At 44.6% G+C, this 15456-nt stretch overlaps 2 protein-coding genes across 3 annotated transcripts; one reads left to right on the top strand and one right to left on the bottom strand.

Annotated features, from left to right (window-relative positions):
* Positions 1 to 172: 172 nt before the first annotated feature.
* LOC107387950 (ADP-ribosylhydrolase ARH1) lies at positions 173 to 3417 on the bottom strand. The gene is made up of 8 exons (XM_015963236.3): positions 3123 to 3417; positions 2745 to 2859; positions 2409 to 2517; positions 1995 to 2093; positions 1827 to 1932; positions 1244 to 1510; positions 789 to 1000; positions 173 to 662 (listed from the first exon to the last, which is right to left on the bottom strand). The coding sequence occupies exons 1-8, from the start codon at positions 3128 to 3130 to the stop codon at positions 514 to 516; spliced, it is 1065 nt and encodes a 354-aa protein (XP_015818722.1). The 5' UTR covers positions 3131 to 3417; the 3' UTR covers positions 173 to 513.
* A 24-nt stretch (positions 3418 to 3441) lies between these two features.
* Positions 3442 to 9861, top strand: LOC107387955 (ADP-ribosylhydrolase ARH1). 2 transcript variants are annotated; one of them, XM_054749722.2, is made up of 8 exons: positions 3442 to 3463; positions 6933 to 7047; positions 7126 to 7234; positions 7525 to 7623; positions 7700 to 7805; positions 8707 to 8973; positions 9062 to 9276; positions 9612 to 9861. In XM_054749722.2, exons 2-8 carry the CDS (start codon positions 6964 to 6966, stop codon positions 9761 to 9763), a joined length of 1032 nt encoding a protein of 343 aa, XP_054605697.1. In that variant the 5' UTR covers positions 3442 to 3463; positions 6933 to 6963; the 3' UTR covers positions 9764 to 9861. The 2 variants fall into 2 exon arrangements, with proteins under 2 accessions (XP_054605697.1, XP_015818732.1); XM_015963246.3 differs by lacking the exon at positions 3442 to 3463 and adding an exon at positions 6046 to 6144.
* The last annotated feature ends 5595 nt before the right edge of the window (positions 9862 to 15456 follow it).

The raw sequence follows: 15456 nt of genomic DNA, 5'->3' as shown, positions 1-15456 counted from the left end.
AGATTTTTAGCAACTTTTTTAAGTCGACACAGTAATCCTCCTCCTCCTCCTCCTCCCCCCCCGCCATCTTCTCTCCTGTAGGAAAATATAATTAATAAAAAAAAAAAGGACAAGACAAAAAAAATTTAAAAACAATGACTAAAAAATAAAGTTCTCAACTCAACTACATAAATGGGTTTGATATATTTATTACATCCTGTGTGGAAAATCAATATTTGCTTGACTAAAAATCAAGAGCAGGATTCATCTGAAGCTCATAGCGAATTAGCGGTTGCTTCCTGGAGGATAAATCTGCATGTTCTTTAAACGTCCACCAGGGGGAGCCCACTAACCTTGTGAGAAAGGGCTCTGGGTCAGTGGACCGAGTCTCTCCCCTTCAGGCAAATATGACAGCGCTCTAAACCAATGTTCTACTGGGAACGCCCGTTTGTCCTGCGTCCGCATGGCCTACTTCCTCCTCTCTGCAGCACGTCGGTACGGTATCGGTTTAGACGGCAGGTTGTTACTGTCGTGTCAGTGTGACAGGGCGTAGAGCTGCTCGGCACATTTCTCCAGCCGGTCCCGGTACTCCAGGTTGCAGTAGTTGCCTTTGGGGACCCCCTTGGTGCCGTAGAGGAGACCCCAGCAGCAGCAGGCGATCACCGCTGTGCTGTCGCTGTCACCTGGGCACAACCACAAAACAAACTTGTGAGGCAACGCTAATCACATGAAAACAGCTAGGCATCTTAAAAGGTCATTTATGCACAACAGGTAGGAGGAATGACCCAGAGACCCCCACAACCACTGACCTCCATGGAAAGCAGCTCTGCTCATCAGCTCCTCCCAGTCTGAGCTTCCCAGCAGAGCATCCAGTGCTATCATTGGGGCATCGTGGCCGCTGCGTCCCGCCCAACCGGACAGACTGAAGCTCTTGTAGATCTCGTCTCTCTCAGCTGGACCATAGGCAGAGGGCCAACTCAATGGTCCCACTCCATTAGAGATGCCCCTCTGGTCCAGGTACCTGCAAGTGACGAGGGATCGTCTGAAAATGGTTCAGACAGCACCAGATACATTTTTATATAATCAGTTAAAACATTTTTTTATAAGAAGCTGCAGTTTAGAAGCTAAACAAACAACGCCTCTGCTGCTGGACAGGACTTTACTACACCTCATCATTCGTTAACCTGGAACGCTGTTTTTTTTGTTTTGATTTTTATAATCTGCTGATGCAGCAAACCCAAATAAGCCTCTCAGCAGCTCATACCACTGCCACTTGTCACAGAAGTAGCTCCAGTCTCTCTCCGTCTCCTCCACAGCGAAGCCCCGATCCTGAACAAACTTCCTGGCGATGGGACACGCCTCGTTGATCAGACCCAGACCCCAGGTGGTGATGGGCCGGCGCTGGACGGCGTAGGCCGTAAAAACGGCCGACGCCACCGAGCCCAGGAAGCCAGTGGGGTGAGGGTGGGTCATCCTGCCCGTCTCCACGGCAACAGCCACAAGCGACAACAGCTCTGAAGGCTTTGGGTACCTAATGAGGAATAAAAAGCAAAAAAAAAAAAAAAAGGTGGATATTTGGAACTTTAACCAATAATCATAATTATCTACATTTCAGGTTTTTAGAAACATCACAGTGCTTTCAACAGCTCAGATTTTAACACATTTATAGAGTCTACATATCCTCAATCTTGGGGGGGGGGGGGGGGGGGGTTCTGAGCATAAATCTCCAGAATAAATAAAGACCTGACCAGGGTGTCCCCCTCATCTTGCTTAGGCACCAGCTCTCTGCGATCCTATTGAAGACAAAGTGGTTTAGATCATTTATGGAGATCTCCAGAATAAGTCACCTCAGACCGATGCACATGGACCTCATCGCTGCTCCACAGCCTGTCGCCTCAGAATTATATGGCACTCTGAAGCCCCCTTCCTCACCAGGCTTCAGCTGGAAAACCCCTAGAAGAAAAAATGACCTTTAAAGCTGTTTATAAACGTTATCCTTCAATATGCAGACTTACCCAGAATGCTTGAAGGCCCTGGTTTCCTCCCCTCCATGTCTTTCATCCCCTCCACGTAACGACCAGCCACCTCATGCAGGAGCTCCTCACCTGCCTTCCCTACGAGATTTTAAAAAAACTGTTCATACTGCAGATTGCACTGATTTAATTAATCTGCTAAAGCAATCTGATCGGCCTTCTCGCATGAAAGGTCAAGTTGAATTTCCAGCTTTTGTGTAGTCTTAATAGAGCAGCAAATCAAGGCAAGACTGGAAATTAGAGTTAACCTTTAGCTGGCGTTGGGGAGGAGGAGCAAGTGATGCTTTTGGGTCCTGATGAGGGCTGAGTCATACAATCAAATCCTCATTTGAGGAAAAAACAGACACCGACACAAACCACAGAAGGGACTTGGGACTTTAGGGGTTTTAACCTCACCGGTCGCCAACCCTTCAGCCGTTGCCAGATGCAGAACGGTGTCGTCGCTCACCGGCCAGTCAGGGAGCTCAACTCTGATGTTCTTCAAGCCCCCAAGTTCCTGCAGCTCCTGGGAAGTCAGAAGAAATCATTTAAATACATTCATCTCCATTTGGCAAGCAACTTAAACAGCGTAGAGTTAAACCTGTTCAAAGCAACGCCGTCTAGGTGTGTTACAAACACTGACCTGGTGTGTTACAAACACTGACCTGGTGTGTTACAAACACTGACCTGGTGTGTTACAAACACTGACCTGGTGTGTTGCAAACACTGACCTGGTGTGTTACAAACACTGACCTGGTGTATTGCAGGTCCAGACTCATTGTATTCCCACAGCTGGTTCCTGTAACCGAGAGCATCACCAGCACCACTCAGCAGCATGGCTGCTTTGTAATGCTCCACAGTGGCAGATCTGCAGGTAGAAGAGCGTAACTTTAACACGTGACCCCACAGGGAACACTGAAGCAGCAATGATTAGATTACATTTCTAGACAGACTGAACCGTTTGTTAGGTATGCATCTCTGTGGAGTTCAGACTGGTTTCAAATGCGTTTACTTTGTGTTTTTATATAATAAGAATAGTCAACCTCAATTAAACGAGCTCTTACACTGTCTTTGTTTTAGTTGTATTTAGGATAGAATATCAGAAAAGTCGTGAAACAAACCCAGACTTACCGGTCCATGGCAGCGCCGCGTCCCACCAATGAGTCTTCACGAGGCGGACACTCTCTTTAGGCCACACCGGGGATGCTAACAGAGCGGGTGCTAACACGCTGCTTACCACTTGGAGCTACTCCAGTCGCTGTTTTAGTCCCAGGTTTGACTTTTTCAACCATTCGCCGATTTAATCACGCGGCTCTGTCCGATCAGAGTCCCAGTCTGATAAAAACAGCGTGATCTATAAAAAGGCCCAGCGGGAACCCGACTAGAGCTGCAGCTCTGTCAAGCTAGCAGTGTCCTCCTGAGGTTTGTGAAACAGGAGCATGATCATTAATGATGAACCAGACACTTCTTTGGTATGTGTGTTTTAAATAACTTAACTCTAAAGTATCAGATTAGCAAAGGGTTAACACGGAACTCTGTTGTTGTAACACCCCCACTTTCTTCTAAATCAGTGGTTGAAAGTTGTGGCCAAGACCCCATTATGGGCATCAAAACCGTCAAACATGTTTATGAACTAGATGTTGTTGGTATGGAAGCCCATTTCCGCCACTCGGATAAAAAAAAAATTATTATCTCATAATTAGCTATCTCATAATAATGAGATACTATCTCATTATTATGACTTAATATCTCATAATAACGAGATAGTATCTCATAATAATGAGATGGTATCTCATAATTATGACTTAGTATCTCATATCCCTATCTCATCCCCCGCTAGAGGTGCTACTTCTTCTGATAACTGAACTGGGCATGAACTAGCTGAAGGAATGCTGGAGTTGTTTTGTTTTTGTTTTGATCGCAAAAACAATTTCAGGCTCTACAGTACTTTTCCCTTTGTTTAATAATGTTGTTGCTCACTGTTTACATGCTTTTGCCGTTGTTGTGCCATAAATCGACTCACTGCCAAAAAATGATTAGCAACTAAAGAAAGGAAGGGGAAAAAATCAAATCGCTGGAGAATTGTTTATTTACATTTATACAACGTTCACATTCAATACAGGGCGCCATTTTACATTGTTTATTTATTTTTTAGTATCAAGGCTGCATAAAGAAAGCCAGTTCTTACCACAAACCATCTTTCAATCGCAAATATTGCAAAAAGGATTAATATATCCTTATTGTGAACGTTTAAGACAAATAGCAGCACTTAAAACAGCTTCCGAACTGGAAAAAACTAAGCTAATCATTTTTTGGCAGTGAGTCGATTTATGGCACAACACCGTCCACCATGGTGGGCCCACGTGTTTAGGTGACGTCAGTGCAAAGGATCTGACCGCCTCCGCTAAAAATAAATAAATAAATAAAAATAAATAAAAGCCTGTCAAATGTCTCGTTACCCTAGATGTATAGAAAGGGTTCAATGAAGTTCCCTCCTCGAGTCCTACCTACCTCCGTAACGACTTTGGGGCCCCAACACATAGTTTAATAACCTGTTTAACAGGTCATCGAGCTCTACAGAAGCATGTTAATCATCTCACTGATTACAATCGGGTGTGATGAAGAAAACCCCTTCAAATGCTGGATGGTGGCCCTCGAGGACCAGGCTGGACACCACAGATGTAAAGAAATGGGAAAATGGAATTAAAAAAATAAATAAAATAAAATAAAAATTCATTTCGGGATTTTGGTTTATGTGTTTTAGTGTTTTTGGAATCCGGATAAGACAGACTTTGTACTTTGTAGCATTTTACACCATCAAGCAATAAACAGAGAGAGAGAGAAAGGTTCCGTCAACAGCGCTAGTAACAGGCTAGCGAGCCGATTACGTTATTTGGGATCGTAGGATGTCCACGGAAGGTCCCGCCTATCTCGCCTCTGATTGGCTAGAAAGGCTCTATTATGATATGATTGGCTTTTTCATTTAGCAGCAAACAGTTTTCCCTCGCTAACCCGTCACCAACAGCACAGCTATTTTGGAGAGTTTTGTAAAGAAAATTAGAACATATAATAACCATTCTGTCCTGTTTTGCAAAACAAATTTTGTTTGCTGTTTCTTTTATTTAAAAACATGGAAAACGTAAAATGTGAACTTATTAAATGTTGCATTTACTGCACTGTTGGGTTATCTGTTGGCTCTCAAGCACTGAGGTTATCTTATTAAAACAGAGTACAGGATATGTATGTGTGCCTTACCTGGGAATGAAATATAATAAAACTGCCCTATTTTGCCTGGCTGTGCAGATCTGTTTCTCTTAGAATAATGAAAACGGGTGAAAATATGTCTAAATCCTAATCAGTTTGGAATTAAATTTTGATTGAACATTTAAACAGATGATGAGCGACGTGTTCAAACTTGCAACAAGCTTTAACCCATTAAAGTGAATACATGAGGCCTATAGTAATACGATAACTCACCCCACAAGCCAGACATAAAGTCAGTCTGGTGATAAATGCAACAAGATTCATCACAAGTACACACTTTGACATTTTTCAGGTTCTTTTTTGAAAGAAAATGAAACTGGTATGTTGCAAAACAGGACAGAATGGTTATTATAGCTCAAGTTCAAATTGTCTTCAAAAACCTCAAGATCTGACAGCAGAGCTTGCAGCGAGGGAACACGGTTTGCTGTTACATGAAATAGCCAATCGTATGAGAGCAATCCAATCCAATCCAATCCAGTTTATTTATAAAGCACTTTAAAAGACCCAGCACAGGAACAAAGTGCTGTACAGAAAGTACATTAAAACAATTGACTAGACAGAAAACAGCAAAGATAAATAAAACACATGATACATAAAATTAAAATAGCCCTATATTAAAAAATAAAAACTTGATAAAACCGCATTTGAATCACCTAAAACAGCTAAAATAAAATAAAAAATAGAAACCAACATCTCACAAGGTATTAAAAGCTAGGGTAAAGAGGTGTGTTTTCAGGAGCCTTTCCAGCCAATCACAGGCGATAAAGGTGGGACATTCCTTGGACATCCTACGATTCCAACTGACGCCCCCCGGTGTCTGCAGAAGATAGTCTCCGGCTCTCCTCTTCGTGAAGACTGGCTTCTGGGAACGACGCGCTGCAATGGACCGGTGAGGCTGCACTTAAATGAAGGATGGATTTCATGTGATCTACTCCAAATACCTAATTATAATAAGCACACGGAAACATTTTATGCGGCTTGAACGGCTAATCACTTCCTGTTAAAAATGAATACGCCATACAACAGACAAGTGATCTTAACACAAACCAAAGTTTTGAGTTGGGGGGCGTTTGTGAGATTGTAGCTAATATAGAGAACCTTTCCCTGAACTGTGTTACAGTACTTCTATCCAAGTTCCGGTGTTTCAGTTCGAAGTGCAGTCACGTTTATGCGAAGTCCAACAGGGCCAAAACATGCGTGTGTCGGATTTAACTTGTAAACAACACGTTTACTTGTGGGGTTTATCAGTGTTTTATATGAGTTATTAGCTTTTGTCATGTGGCAGCACACGTCAACACTAAAATATACTTAAGAGGAATTTTAAATGAATAAAAATGGATTGTTGAGAATGTAGCTAATGCTACCAATTATTTACCACTCTGATAAAAGCCTGTTTGAACCATCGACATTGGTTTGAACACGAGCAACTATCTGCTCTGCTGGGCAGGACGAAGTAGAAGTTGGTTCCCTTTTTAGTTTCGATTCGCAAAATGAAAGTTCCAACTAGTTATTTAGACTTCCTGAGGATTCATGATCTGCTCTAATTATAGAGCTACAGTACTTAGACTCTTCAGACCTGGACTAGATTGCTCTGCACTAAAAGCAGCACACTTAAAGCACGGTTGGTGCACATTTACTTTTTAAAATGTGCCTTCACTAATGCCTTTCTACCCACAGATCTGTCACAGAGGAGCATTATGTAGCAGCCATGGTGCTGAGTGGTGTTGGTGATGCTGTGGGCTACAAGAGAGGGGAGTGGGAGTTCAATAAGTCTGGACCTTCTATCCACAAGGTCAGTGAGTCTTTGCGGGGTTTATTATAATGTTATTTAAGGATGCTCCTCTTTAACTTGTCTCTCCTGACTCTCCAGGAGCTGCAGAAGCTCGGTGGCTTGAAGAACATCAAAGTTCAGCTTCCTGAGTGGCCGGTGAGCGACGACACGGTTCTGCATCTGGCAACGGCTGAAGGGTTGGCGACCGGTGAGGTTATACGCCCAAATAAGTGACTATTTCTCTAGTTCATGTCTCTGCTTTATTTCCTCGAATGAGGATTTGATGGTATGACTCAGCCCTCACCAGGACTGAAAGCATCACTTGCTCCTCCTCAAGAACACCAGCTAAAGGTTAAATCTAGTTTCCAGTCTTGCTCTTATTTGCTGCTCTATCAGGACTTTACACGAAAGCTGGAGCTCAACGTGACCTTACACGTCAGAAGGCAAATAAGAACTTGGTGCACTAATTAGACAGTTAAAGTGTTTTCTCTGTCACAGGGAAGACTGATGAGGAGCTGCTGCATGAGGTGGCTGCTCGTTACGTGGAGGGGATGAGAGACATGGAGGACAGGGCGCCAGGGTTTACCACTGTTAACTGTAAGTTTACATAATGAAATCGTTTCACACCTGCTGTTTGTCCAGGCTGTCATAAAAGTGTAAAGGACGATTTTAGCTGTTTCTCAACTGAGGCCCGGAGAGGAAGGGGGCTACAGAGTGCCGTATAACCCCCGCGGGGCAGGCTGTGGAGCAGCTATGAGGTCCATGTGCATTGGTCTCAGGTGAGACGCGTCTCAGTGCATCTACAACACTTCCGGTATTCAATTCTGACATTTAGGCTACGTTCACACTGCAGGCCTTGATGCTCAATTCTGAATTTTATTTGAGTAAATCTGATTTGTTTGTGTGGCTGTTCACACTATGACCTAAAGGAGTCATCGGACTCTGTCCAGTGTGAACACTTCACGGCCCCAAAGCGACCCGCATACACAGAAGACAAGAAGTCACACTCGGCCGAAACCAGGAGCAGCAGAGTTGTGCAGCACCCTGCTCGAGTTGTGATGTGAAAGTTTTCACTGACAGCTTATCCTCAGGATCAGGACCACACCTGCTCATTCTTCCGTTTTGGGCTGGAAACTGTTTTACTTCTTGTTCCCACTGTCAATCTGAACTATTATTCACCCAAAATGTTCCGTTATTCATTCATTCACGGAGAACCCCCCACTCTCACAGAGACACTCTCCCCTTCACGAAGACAGAGACGCTTCGCTCCAGCAGCACCTCCCGCTCTCATGCTCTCCTGTAGTTTTCATTCCTAAACCTAAAACGGGATATCCAGACAGACTCCTGAACCCTTCGGTCAGCGCTTCTCTTCAGAAACATCCACACACGACGCTCACCTCCGCTGACTCGGTGACGTAGGAGACGGATGACCGTTCAGACTGCAGTCGCTTTCAAAAACATCAGATATGTGTCTGAATCAGTCCCACATATTAAGGTGACACGGATCGCATTTGAGAAAATCGGATCTGTGCGTTCAGACTGTCATAAAAAATCTGATGTGGGGGGAAAAAGCGGATTTGATACGCTTTTGCCTTCAGTGTGAACGTAGCCTTAGAGTTCTCAAAGGAACCGTGGAACCAGATGTTGATAGCTGTGATGGGCACTTTTGTTCTTCTGCAGGTATCCAAAACCCGAACAACTGTCATCACTTGTGGCTGTTGCCGTGGAGACGGGCAGGATGACCCACAATCACCCCACTGGTTTCCTGGGCTCGGTGGCATCGGCCGTTTTTACGGCCTACGCCGTCCAGCGCCGGCCCATCACCACCTGGGGTCTGGGTCTGATCAACGAGGCGTGTCCCATCGCCAGGAAGTTTGTTCAGGATCGGGGCTTCGCTGTGGAGGAGACGGAGAGAGACTGGAGCTACTTCTGTGACAAGTGGCAGTGGTATGAGCTGCTGAGAGGCTGATTTAGGTTGCATGTAATAAAAAAAAAAAAACCTGTTGCCAGGAATGTTTCTGTTGTTTGTCTGCAGGTATCTGGACCAGAGGGGCATCTCTAACGGTGAGGGGCCTGTGATCTGGCCGTCCACCTACGGTCCAGCGGAGAGGGATGAGGTCTACCATAGCTTCAGTCTGTCCGGTTGGGCGGGAGCCTGCGGACACGATGCTCCGATGATAGCGCTGGACGCTCTTCTGGGAGCCGGCTCAGACTGGGAGGAGCTGATGAGCAGAGCTGCTTTCCACGGAGGTCAGTGGTCGCCTCTCCAAAACATTCTGTGGGGAAACTCTTTAAATTGACCTCGTGTCTTCTCCAGTCACCCGCCCTCTTCCTGCTGCACTGCCACTGTAAAATTCAAGTGATGGAGTTTTTCTCACATTTAATGAAACGTTTAGTTTCCCATCATGCAACACTAAACAAATACCAGGATTTAAAACAGAAAACAAAATGACAACAAAGCTCAATTAGAATGATGTGAAAAAAGAAACATCACAACATTGATGTGAGATTGTAGCGCAGACTCAAGTCTTGGTGAAGCTGTTTTATTAAACCAAGCATTTAAAATATTGCGTGATTGTGTCCAGGTGACAGCGACAGCACAGCTGTGATCGCCTGCTGCTGCTGGGGTGTCCTCCACGGCTTCCAGGGGGTCCCTAAGGGAAATTACTGCAACGTGGAGTACCGGCACCGACTGGAGCTCTGCGCCAAGCAGCTCTACACCCTGTCACAACAGTAATGAGTGAATGAAACCAAATCTAAACCACTGTCACCTTATGTCCTACTGCTGAATGTTATATTGCTGCAAAGGAAAATACAGGGAGTGCAGAATTATTAGGCAAGTTGTATTTTTGAGGAATAATTTTATTATTGAACAACAACCATGTTCTCAATGAACCCAAAAAACTCATTAATATCAAAGTTGAATGTTTTTGGAAGTAGTTTTTAGTTTGTTTTTAGTTTTAGCTATTTTAGGGGGATATCTGTGTGTGCAGGTGACTATTACTGTGCATAATTATTAGGCAACTTAACAAAAAAACAAATATATACCCATTTCAATGATTTATTTTTACCAGTGAAACCAATATAACATCTCCACATTCACAAATATACATTTCTGACATTCAAAAACAATACAAAAACAAATCAGCGACCAATATAGCCAACTTTCTTTGCAAGGACACTCAAAAGCCTGCCATCCATGGATTCTGTCAGTGTTTTGATCTGTTCACCATCAACATTGCGTGCAGCAGCAACCACAGCCTCCCAGACACTGTTCAGAGAGGTGTACTGTTTTCCCTCCTTGTAAATCTCACATTTGATGATGGACCACTGGTTCTCAATGGGGTTCAGATCAGGTGAACAAGGAGGCCATGTCATTAGTTTTTCTTCTTTTATACCCTTTCTTGCCAGCCATGCTGTGGAGTACTTGGATGCGTGTGATGGAGCATTGTCCTGCATGAAAATCATGTTTTTCTTGAAGGATGCAGACTTCTTCCTGTACCTCTGCTTGAAGAAGGTGTCTTCCAGAAACTGGCAGTAGGACTGGGAGTTGAGCTGGACTCCATCCTCAACCTGAAAAGGCCCCACAAGCTCATCTTTGATGATACCAGCCCAAACCAGTACTCCACCTCCACCTTGCTGGCATCTGAGTCGGACTGGAGCTCTCTGCCCTTTACCAATCCAGCCACGGGCCTGTCCATCTGGCCCATCAAGACTCACTCTCATTTCATCAGTCCATAAAACCTTAGAAGAATCAGTCTTGAGATATTTCTTGGCCCAGTCTTGACGTTTCAGCTTGTGTGTGTTGTTCAGTGGTGGTCGTCTTTCAGCCTTTCTTACCTTGGCCATGTCTCTGAGTATTGCACACCTTGTGCTTTTGGGCACTCCAGTGATGGTGCAGCTCTGAAATATGGCCAAACTGGTGGCAAGTGGCATCTTGGCAGCTGCACGCTTGACTTTTCTCAGTTTATGGGCAGTTATTTTGCACCTTGGTTTGTCCACACGCTTCTTGCGACCCTGTTGACTATTTTGAATGAAACGCCTGATTGTTCGATGATCACGCTTCAGAAGCTTTGCAATTTTAAGACTGCTGCATCCCTCTGCAAGATATCTCACTATTTTTGACTTTTCTGAGCCTGTCAAGTCCTTCTTTTGACCCATTTTGCCAAAGGAAAGGAAGTTGCCTAATAATTATGCACACCTGATATAGGGTGTTGATGTCATTAGACCACACCCCTTCTCATTACAGAGATGCACATCACCTAATATGCTTAATTGGTAGTAGGCTTTCGAGCCTATACAGCTTGGAGTAAGACAACATGCATGAAGAGGATGATGTGGACAAAATACTCATTTGCCTAATAATTCTGCACTCCCTGTAATGTTTTAAAATATGCTGCTTAAAAGTGAAAATGGATGTCTTATGTCTACTTCAGAATCACTGGTAAGATCTAGAATACTCAGTCACCTAACCGCTAACGTCTCCTAAAAGTCAGGCGTGATTCCTGCATGTCTGACGCAGAAACCTGACCTGCAGCAGAGCTCACTGTTTTCACCAGACTCCCATCAGAGCTGACCATAACACTTCTCAACACCGGGTGGTGCCGTTTCTCCACACCGAGCAAACATTAGCTCCATATCAGACATGGCAGCCGACGCTGCCAGGTGGTGGATAATGATGCCAGACAGCAGTTCCCCACGGCTGATGCACATGGTCAGTATTCTGCACCAGACGACAGTCATCAGAGGACAAGTGCAGTCTCAGGAAGTGAGTTATCACAAGGGAGGCGTTGACTAGGAGGCAGTTTGTCACTTGACCCGTTGGGGGGCCTTAAAGGACAACGGCGGGCCGAGCCAGAGAGAGCCTCAGTGGAGGGATAAGGACAAACGGTCCGTGTGCAGACGTGTTCACACCAGAGTTTATCTCTGTCCTGCTGCAGGGATGTGTGTTTGGTTTCTTCTGAGAGGAAGGAAATGTGAGACTATCCATGGGAGAAATGCGTCACAACATCTGGAGCACTACTGGTTTAAATAAGTAATTTTATACTTTACAGTATTGTAGATGCACTTCTTCCTGAGAATAAACTAAAACACTGGGCTAAAAGCTGCGTGAATTAAAAAATGTGCCTTTTTAATGAGTACGTGTAATTTTTCTCTGCTGTTCGTCTGATTATTAAAGCTCTTCTTCTGATGACGTTATTCCGTTCTGTTTTATGGGCTGATGACTTGGTAGTGAGTACTTTACAGAGACACGTTTATCTGAAATTCACAAAGAAGTTGATTAATGAGCCTGAAAGCAAACCCAGCTTCACAAAGCTGAAAATACTGTCAATAATAAAAATGTCCATTAGAACAGCAATCTGTTACCAAAGAGCATCAAAGATCTGGGCTCTCTGTGGCTAATTCACAATCTGAAGACATTTCTGGTCATGTGACTGTTTCCCCTCCTGGCACTGCTGCTTCCCCACACGAGTTGTTGGTTTTAGTTCTGCTCGGAGGCAGACTGGAGACACGGTCGGCTTGACTAAACCTGACAAAGCAGCTCCCAGGCTGCCTCGTAGGGATGAAACATGAGGCAGAGAGGAAGTTGCTGGGTGTCAGAGCAAAGTGTCGGCAGCATCGGTCTGCGTGAAAACACGATGGAGATGAAGAAAACTTTATTTTCTCCCAAACGTTGTTGATGTGTAATCACCAAATATGACCTTTTTATTCTAAAGGACTTCTAAAATTCTTCAACAATTATTTAAATCAGTCATTTTTCTTATGAATTAACTTTTTTCTCAAAAACGTCACATAGTTAGATAAACTGTCGTCTTACAGCATAATAAAAGAAAAATAGTCATTTATAAATGATTACTTAACTGATTTTGCAGCATAGCGATAAAATTCATGTGCGGCAAACATTCTATAAATAAACTGACTAGAAAACAAACCACAAGAGTTCATTAATAAAGCAATCCTAAAATGCATAAAACAAAGATTTCTTAAGGTTTACAGAGAAATCTGATGTGATAACTGGGAGTGATCTGCATCACTATCTGAACAAGAGGCTCGTATAGAAATGTAGTCCAGTTCAAGAGTACCCATGGGATGTTCTATGGGGGTGTTGGGGTCATTTATCCTGTCCCAATCTGGGTTGGACCCCACCAGAACTGCCCCTTGTCTCTGATCCAGTTCTTGGTAGACCGCATCTGAAGGAGTAGACGTGGAGAGGAAGGTGTCTGGTTTAGGAGCATTAGTTTAATCTTTTTTGTAGATTTCATGGTTCTGGTTCCTTCCGAGGCTCTGGGATGGTTCTGACTGTGAGCTAAATAGAGGCTCTGGTTGATGACCGGAGAAGGGAACGCTCCCTTCAAGTGTCCTATATTCTGGTCTATGTTGGATGGTAGGATGGAGCCAAAGATGGACTGACAGATTGGGGCTTTGTTTCCAGTAACTAAGGGTCTCTGAGCCTTACTGGTCCATCTACATTCCATCGCTCACCTTTGGTCATACAAGCAGCTCAAATGAGCTTCCTCTGTAGGCTGTCTCAGCCTTCAAGATAAAGCGAGGAGATCCATTTGGGGAAGCTTGGAGTAGATGTGCAAAAATGAACAACAATGGAATAGTTTTACACAGCTCAAAAAATAAAAGGCGACAAAAATAAGACGTCCTAGATCTGAATGAATGAAATATGATTAAATACTTTGTTCTTTACATGAAAGTGCTGACAACAAAATCACACAAAAATTATCAATGGAACTCAAATTTATCCACCCACGGAGGTCTGGATTTGGAGTCACGTTCAACATTGAAGTGGGAAAAAAACACCACAGGCTGATCTAACTTTGATGTAAGGCCCTTAAAACAAGTCAAAATAAGGCTCAGTGGTGTGTGTGTGTGTGTGTGTGGGTGGGGGGGGGGGGTCGACCCAGTTAAAGCTGATGATGTGGCAGTTGGTCTCCTGACGGATCTCCTCCCAGATCTGGAATAAAGCATCCACTAACTCCTGGACCGTCTGTGGTGCAACGTGACGTTGGTGGTTGGAGCAAGACATGATGTCCCAGATGTGCTCAGCTGGATTCAGGTCTGGGGAACAGGTGGCCGGTCGACAGCATCAATGCCTTCATCTTGCAGGAACTGCTGACACACACCAGCCACATGAGGTCTAGTCTTGTCCTGCATTAGGAGGAACCCAGGGCCACCCGCATCTGCTCATGGTCTCTATGGCATCCCCAGACTCTGTCACATCTGTCACATGAGCTCAGTGTGAACCTGCTTTCATCTAAAGAGCACAGGGCATCGGTGGTCAATTTGCCAATCTTGGTGTTCTCTGGCAAATGCCAAACATCTTGCATGGTGTTGGGCTGTAAGCACAACCCTCACCTGTGGACGTCTGGCCCTCATACCACCCTCATGAAGTCTGCTTCTGACCGTTTGAGCAGGCACATGCACATTTGTAGCTGTTGCAGTGCTTCTCGTGTTCCTCCTTGCACAAAGGCAGAGGTAGTGGTCCTGCTGCTAGATTGTTGCCCTCCTATGACCTCCTCCATGTCTCCTGATGTACTGCCCTGTCTTCTGGTAGCGCCTCCATTCTCTGGACGCTACGCTGACAGACACAGCAAACTTTCCTGCCACAGCTCACATTGATGAGCCATCCTGGATGAGCTGCATTACCTGAGCAACTTGTGTGGGTTGTAGACTCCTTCTCATGCCACCACTAGAGTGAAAGCACCACCAGCATTCGACAGTGACCAAAACATCAGCTAGAAAGCAGAGGAACTGAGAAGTAGTCTGTGGTCACCTCCTGCAGAACCACTCCTCTAATGGGGATGTCTTGCTAACTGCTGATAATTTCCACCTGTTGTTTATTCGATTTACACAACAGCAGGAGAAGCTGGTTGTCAGTCAGTGTTGCTTCCTAAGTGGAAAGTTTGATTAGACAGAAGTGTGACTGATTTGGAGTGTGTTCCCTTTATTTTCTTGAGGAGTGTATTTTCATTCTTCCTCTAAATTACAACATCACATACTTCTACATTCACTGTTGTCAGAAGGAGGAATACAGGAGACACCTCTGGCCCTCTCCCTGCTGTTCTGCCTTTTATCCAACATCCCAAGCCTTCTTGTCAATCCGCTCTGGTCAGAGATGGCATTAATGGTGAGTGCTGGGTCCCATGACACTCAGGGGATGAAGTCTCCATCAGAGCATCCACCGGATCGACCGTTGCTTCTCCTCAGAGATCTCCCCCTCAACAACCTCTTAAGGCCTCCCTGACCGTCACCCCCCATAAATGCCCTCATCCAGTATGCAGCTGGCCACATTACCCGAGTGCTTTTAGAGGTTTCAGTGTTGCCTAGCAACTGGCTGGAGGAGATTTGACACTGTTTATGTGCCTGTGTGGTAGTGTTTGTATTGTGGTGTGTCAGGATGTCATCCTGTAATATGTGACC

This window comes from Nothobranchius furzeri, chromosome 16, assembly GCF_043380555.1.
Source record: "Nothobranchius furzeri strain GRZ-AD chromosome 16, NfurGRZ-RIMD1, whole genome shotgun sequence".
Classification (NCBI taxonomy): domain Eukaryota; kingdom Metazoa; phylum Chordata; class Actinopteri; order Cyprinodontiformes; family Nothobranchiidae; genus Nothobranchius; species Nothobranchius furzeri.
Note: the sequence above shows the minus strand (reverse complement) of the source record. Positions and strands in the feature narration are given on the sequence as shown.

Bases quoted from the DNA above. Each gene is read 5' to 3' on its own strand.
- LOC107387950 (XM_015963236.3), bottom strand. The intron at 2,518-2,744 runs GTCAGTGTTTGT...CTGACTTCCCAG, and splicing joins CTGGACCTGCAATACACCAG to GAGCTGCAGGAACTTGGGGG. The intron at 1,001-1,243 runs GTATGAGCTGCT...CGTCACTTGCAG, and splicing joins TTCTGTGACAAGTGGCAGTG to GTACCTGGACCAGAGGGGCA.
- LOC107387955 (XM_015963246.3), top strand. The intron at 7,624-7,699 runs GTAAGTTTACAT...GGACGATTTTAG, and splicing joins AGGGTTTACCACTGTTAACT to CTGTTTCTCAACTGAGGCCC. The intron at 8,974-9,061 runs GTATGAGCTGCT...GTTTGTCTGCAG, and splicing joins TTCTGTGACAAGTGGCAGTG to GTATCTGGACCAGAGGGGCA.